The sequence below is a fragment of the Acyrthosiphon pisum genome, unplaced genomic scaffold (genome assembly GCF_005508785.2).
Source record: "Acyrthosiphon pisum isolate AL4f unplaced genomic scaffold, pea_aphid_22Mar2018_4r6ur Scaffold_2329;HRSCAF=2853, whole genome shotgun sequence".
Taxonomy (NCBI): Eukaryota; Metazoa; Arthropoda; class Insecta; order Hemiptera; family Aphididae; genus Acyrthosiphon; species Acyrthosiphon pisum.
In genome coordinates, this window is record NW_021771636.1 from 8,839 (window position 1) to 16,005 (window position 7,167).

Consider the following 7,167-nt stretch of genomic DNA (forward strand, 5'->3'; position numbering starts at 1 on the left):
AGAAGCGAACATTTTGAACGAAAATGACAACTTAGTGAAGAATATACTCATCGACGCTGGTGTGGATGATGTTGAATCTGATATCTCAGAAATAACTGTTGACACTGTTTCTACAGAATATCTTGATCTTCTAGAAACATTTGAACGAGAAGTAAATGTAAACATGTATAATTACAGTATTGTATAATATAAATGTTTACCTTTTATTTCAGACTGCAGAAAGTCACTTTAATGCCATATAAAAAGAGTGTGTATAATATGTGGCAGGATACATTGCATATACATTTTTTGAAAAATACCCTCACTTAACTTCTAGCAATCGAAATAAATCTTGGATAGATTGTGTATCACGAGGAGGGCTTAAGACACCTAGTGACGATTTACTCACAGCAATGAAAATGATGGAAACAGATTTTAAAATGTTGCATGGTGATAAATTAAGTAAATCTTCTGGAATAATGACTACACTATCAAGCATGATAAAGCCTAAAATTGAACATCTGAACTTACCACAAGAGGTTTTCATGTGTATGGTACGAACTAGAACATTCATTCGACTTAATAACATGAATCGCGAAATGAAATGTGATTCACTACATAAAAAATTAAAAAAAATCACTTCTTAAACAGTTAAATATAATTATTAATAAGTACAGTTTAATTTAAAAAAAAAAAACATAAAACAATAAAAACAAGTGTATTTTTTTATAGTTATAATTATATAGTTATACCTAACCTACCTATTAATCACTTTTTGAATTTCTGTGTCCACTTGTAATTTGTATTACAACTGTGAACTCATGACAAATTATGACACGTGTGAACTGTTGATATTGCCTATAATAATGCATTTCAGCTATCGCCGTGCGATATCGTTACCCGCATAGGTTACCTGCCTCGACTCTTGTTAAGGCCTTCCCACACTTAATACGTCGATGTCCGTTGCGATGACGTACGTCAACGTACTCTTTTTGAATTTAACGTATTCAAATACGAATCCGCACACCAGGTAGGTACGACGCGTCAAAAGTCAAAAGTCCGTCCGGCGCGTTGACGTACGATATAAAATTGCTATCAGTTGAATGCGTCGACATTCGAATAGAACCATATTTTATTAATATTTTAAAATAGTTTTATCTTCACAATTTGTAATCAACACAGTATTCCCAATGATGTAATCAGTAGATAGTAGATACCTATACTTTGACTACGGACAAGACTATTTTAGTCCGTTACTTTGACCATAGTTAAAATATTGTGTCATACGAACATAATATAGGTAATATATTGTAATATACATTTTAAGTTTTAAGAAGTGTGGTCCAGTAGTTTATTAAAAAAATATATTATTACAAATATTTTTTAAATATGGAAGAACAGCTTATAGTTGAAGTCGAGAAGAGGCCAGTACTCTATGACAAAAGTTTGGGAACTTATAAGAATGCCACATATAGAGACGAAATATGGAAGGAAGTAGCCAATGAGCTTAAAAATGACGGTAAGTTTTAATATTTTTAATGATAACTTATACTATTTACATTTTTTTTTTTGGTATAGCATATCCGCATATCAATAAGTATAATGAATATATGAATGTTTGTCAATAATATTTTTAATTGTACAAGTTAAACGAATATATAAAATAATAATTTAATTACCTAATTACTTATAGTTATATAATTATATTTAATTCATTGATATATTTAATTGATATAAGTACAAATTGAGTATATTATTTATTGATATATTCATACTGCCATGGAACTTCTCCGGCTGGTGAAATAAACCAATCAGCAAAATGGTTTCGTACATCCATTGCACGTTTAATTGGTCTATTGTATCTGACTGTATGTAATTGTTGATTTTCACTTATTGTAGTGTGGGTTTCAGTCGTTTCAGAAATGTCATAATGTGTTTCTTTTTTTTCGACAATTAGAAAATTATGAAGAATACAACATGCCAATGTAATACTTGTTGCAAAAGCTGCATTAACTTCAATTCTTTTAAGAAGCACTCGCCATTTATGTACTGTAATGCCAAAAGCATTTTCTACAACGCGCTATTCGATAATTTGTTATTCGTTCACGTTCTGATAAATTTTTTCCAGGGAAAGGCCTCAATATATTTTCTTTTAATAGAAATGCTTCATCTCCAATTAAAACTAATGGAACACTTATTTCAGTACCTGGAAACTTTTTTAATTCCGGGACATTTAAAGTTGAACGATTATCTGTCAACTATAATTTTTCAAAATTGCTATGTGAAAATATACCACCATCGCTATTGTGTCCGTACGCACCTATATCTGTCATAATATACTTATAATCCGCATCAGCTACTGCCATAAGTACGATTGAAAATGTACCTTTATAATTAAAATATAAAGAACCCGATTTCTTTAGACAAAAAACTGAAACATGCTTTCCGTCGGCAGCTCCAACACAATTTGGAATATTCCATTTAGAATAAAATTGATGAGCTATTTTATTCCAACTTTCTTCCGTGTTAATTTGTGGCATAAATAATGGTTTGAGTACACTTGAAATGGCATTACATGTTTCTTTAATAATATTACTAACGGTTGATTCCCCAAGTCGAAATCGGTATGCTAAATCCCGAAATGATGCACCGGTTGCTAAATATCTATAAAACGAAATTAATAAAAGTAAATTAGGAATAATTTATGATGTCTGAAAAACCAATCAATATAAAAACATAAATATATATTTATATGTTATAATAAATTGTAGATGTCAATACAGTAAATAAGAGATGGCGGTCATTGAGAGATACTTTTATAAAAATGCATAAAAGTCAAAAGCAACCAAGTGGTTCTGGAGGAGGGAAAAAATCGAAATGGTCATATTTAGGGCTCGGATGTTTATGAAATTGCATATTTTTTTCTATTTGTCTATTTTAATGCTATCCTGAATACAAATTGTATTCATGTCCTACTGAATCAAATAATACTATTATTACTTTGCATATTTTTGCATATTTAATGGTTTTGTATTTTAATTGCATATTTTGGGATTTTAAAAACAAAATTGCTTATTTCAGTACATTTTTTTTAAAAAACAATTAAAATTAACGAACTACAAAATTAACTACACAATTTTTACATAAAAGTTAGTACAATCTACCACGCATTGACGTAAAATATAAATGTTTATTATCGACTTATCGTGTTTGTTCTAGAGATGGGAAAAATACATTGATTTTTTAAAAACATCGATGTTTTCGTCCGATATATCGATGTTGGACATCGATGGTTTTTTTATGATGTATCGTGAAAAATTTTGATTTTTTCCCCGATAACCGATGTTTTAAAAAAAAAGTATTTAAAATTTTTTTATTAATAGTAGGTATAAATTTGCACAATGTTGAATGTAGCAATTAAAAATTCCACCTCACTAAAAAAACAGCTTTTAAAGTAACATTTTTTTGTGTAAACATCGGTAAACATCGATGTTTTTTCTATGTACATCGATTTTCAAAAAAAAAAATATTTTCACTGTGAGAATCGATGTAAAAAAAAATCGATTTTTAATCGACTTTAATCACCGTGTCAGTCAAAACGTGTAATGAGTATTATATTTTTCCACGGTTGGTTTTAGTTTTATTTAAAAATGCCGAAAGTCAAGTCATCCTGTTCAATACGTCTTAAACATTTTTTCAACGAGTTTGGGAATGATATTTTTTCAACGGATGGCTTGGTTTTATATTGTAAGGTGTGTGAAACTAAATGTTTGATCAATCAATGTTTCTTCTATGGCCTGCAGGCATTCGTCAAGATGATGTTCTTTTATTTGTCACTGATGCCGCACCATACATGATTAAAGCTGCGAATTCGTTAAAAGCACTTTATTCGAAAAAGGTGCATGTCACCTGTCTTGCACATGTGCATCATACAGTAGCAGAAACAATTCATGGAAAATTCAATAATGTAGACGGACTTGTGTCAAATGTTAAAAAAAATTTTTTTGAAAGCCCCATCACGCATATTTTACAATTTTTAGCGCATATTATGTTTGCATATTTCGTAATTTTTTAGCGCATAAATGCATGCATATTACAGTAGTTTTAACTTTTAAGTGCATAAACATCCGAGCCCTAGTCATATTATTCACAAATGACATTTTTGATTCCTTATATAGAGTTTAGAGAGTAAGTTTATAATTTTTTTTTTTAATTACAATTTTTAAATTATTTTGCGTAACAATTAAAATTATTTTAAGAAATCAATAACTTCATTATTTTTAATATGTTATAGGACTATTGGGAATTATTCAAGTTCTGAAATCTGTAATCAACAACGAATTAACAGTCCGGAAAGAGAAACAGATATTATTAATGAAGTGTCAACAACTCCAGAACGTTGCAATGAACAAATTGAACATAACATTAAATTACGTATAAATAAATGTTCTTCAGCTACTAAAAAGCGTAAAAATGAAGCACCAGAAGATAATATTGATGAACAAATTTTGAATATTATTTCCAAAGAACATGATGCAGATGAACAATTTCTATTAGGTTATCTTCCGACATTAAAACGTATGACACCAAAACAAAATGCCATTGCAAAAATAAAAATTCAACAAGTTTTGTTTGATGTTGAGTTTGGAATTAATTATTCAAATTCGCCTTTTTCAAGCAACTCGGGGCATTCCACCTACTCGTCTGCGTCTGTTTATGCACCGATTTTAACTCCTCTTAAGACTCAAAGTAATATGTCGATCGCGGACAATGGGTTTCATGAGTATAATCATTATTCTTCCCAAAATTAATGACATTTCTATTAATTCTAATAAATTTTTAGGTTTGTATAATTATATTTAATATTAATCATTATTTAACTTTATGTATATATAAAAATAATAATAATTAATGCCCATGGACGATTTATGCCGAATAAGAAAATAATGTACCTATATACCTACAACTAATGTATAATAAATTAAAAATAAAATAATAAATACGTATCTTACCTTAATATGACCACAAGTCGTTCTTTAGCGGGTATACTTTTTCTAAAATTTGTATCATTTTTAGAAAGCGAGTTTTTTAAAAGTGTGTATAATATATCGAATTGATCTTTGTTCATTCTGAAGGTATTGAAATATCGATCTGGATATAATTCAAGTTCAACACTTAATTTTTTGAATTCTCCGTTTTCTGATCGTGTTTGATTCATAGAATGTACCCAAAGTCTAGTTTTCTTTAATGTATATTTTTTCTTTTTTCTTATTAATAATAACAATGCCAATAGCCGTTTAGATCGTGTACATAACGTCATATTTATTATTTATATTTACTTTAAAAATTTAATTGAATAAACTAAATCTTAAGAAGTTAAGACGTCTTACCTATTTAAAAATATCTGTTTAGTGTAAATACTAAAAGTGGTGACCTCCATGCAATGGTGATTGAACAGAGAATCAGATAAAGGAATATAGTAGGTAACTGCAGTAATAAGCCAGTAATACATTGTAAATTTTGTAATCAATTCCCAAGTGAAAGATTAGTAGATAAGTTGTTGGTTAGATCGAAATAATTATAATTTAGAGTTAACTTTTAGCTGACGGATAACCAATAAACGCATTTAGTGTGGGACCTGTGTACGTTGCGTTGAACGTATACTTTAGACGTACGTCATCGCAACGGACATCGACGTATTTAGTGTGGGAAGGCCTTTATTGTCGCCGTTCTAAGACAATGGACTGCGCCGACGTCCGACCGACCGTTCTTAAACATTCAACAGTCATATACTTGACAGTCGACTTAACTGTTAATTTGAATTTCGGCCAGACAGCAAGAAAACACGTGAGTATACAATGTAATATTTTCAATGTAATTTATTGCTTTTTAAAGCGTTCACCGTAGATCAATCAATATAATGTAACACACGTTTTCCGTTTAACGAATTTAATATTTTATCATACCATCAACATAATAATACCGACATATCACTTATTGTTTTGTTTTACTATACACTTTCTTTATTGCTTTTTATTTGTCAACTTCAGAATGAGTAACAAAGTATAAAACACAGTATTTTAACACGTTCAACGCAGATCGTGTTCAAAACAAAAAAAATAGAAAAAATATTTAATTTGTTTCACAGAAAGCATGTGTTTCAAACAAAACTAAGGCTCGATTTTCTTCGAAAATTTATAGGTATTATTATTACAATAAGAGATATTTGATTATTAATTCATAAATACGATCCGCGTTGGACGTGTTAAAAAACAATGTAATATGTATCTAATGTAAAACACTTATATTATTATAATAATTTATTAATTGATTTTTTTTTTTGTTTTTAACACGTTCACCACCGATCGTATTTATCAAATAATATTATAATGTATATTGTTATACCATATACATCTGGGAAGAAAACCGTGGCTTAGTTTTAGTGTGCACCACATGTTTTTTGTTAAACGAATTCAATATTTTATAATATCATCAACCAATCAATTGGTTTTTGACAACTTTCTTTATTTGTTTTTATAGAATGAGCAATATCTATAATATAAGCGGTAGCTGCCGCGTTTACATAGAAAACAGGGAAAGCCGCGCCCGACGTAAGCATAAATTTGGTTAATATATAATTAGAAACGATTAAAATGATATCTACTCGTTTCAGAATGTTAAAACTGTGGCAAAGATGGGCACCTCTCCCGTGATTGCGGTGAGTGTTTACTTTATATATTCCTTCATAACAGTCTTAATATTATTTATATAATTTTTATTTTTATTGTAGCCAAGCCCAGAGGAACAAGTTGGGGCGGCGGTGGCACTGGTCATGGGCGGCGGGGTGTTGGTCGTGGTATCGGTGGTGGCGGCGGCAGCGGCGGTGGTAACGGTGATGGCGCCGGTGGTCGTGGTCATGATGGTGGAAGGCGGCGGGGAGGTGGCAGAGAAGAAAATGTTTCTAGGCCCCTCTCCAGATCCCGCTCCCGACAATCAAGGCCATTGTCAAACTTAAGTATATATTAATATTTTTAAAAATAAATCTAATTACATTTCTATATAAATCTAATTGAATGAATAATTTTCAGCAACGGTCCACCAGCCGAGTAGCAGCACTGTCCAACGTTGTAAGTATACAGGGTGATTCTTTTATCGTTGAACACTCATTATCTCGAAAAGTATTAACTT

The 7,167-nt window shown here is 30.4% G+C and overlaps 1 protein-coding gene across 1 annotated transcript; it reads left to right on the forward strand.

The window, feature by feature from the left end:
• Positions 1-1,368: 1,368 nt before the first annotated feature.
• LOC115034995 (keratin, type II cytoskeletal I-like) lies at positions 1,369-6,944 on the forward strand (the record flags this gene model as incomplete). The annotated part of the gene is made up of 4 exons (XM_029492631.1): positions 1,369-1,498; positions 3,783-3,960; positions 4,274-4,728; positions 6,770-6,944. Coding segments are annotated over exons 1-4 (938 nt in total), but the record flags the coding sequence as incomplete, so codon positions are not given.
• Positions 6,945-7,167: the final 223 nt, after the last annotated feature.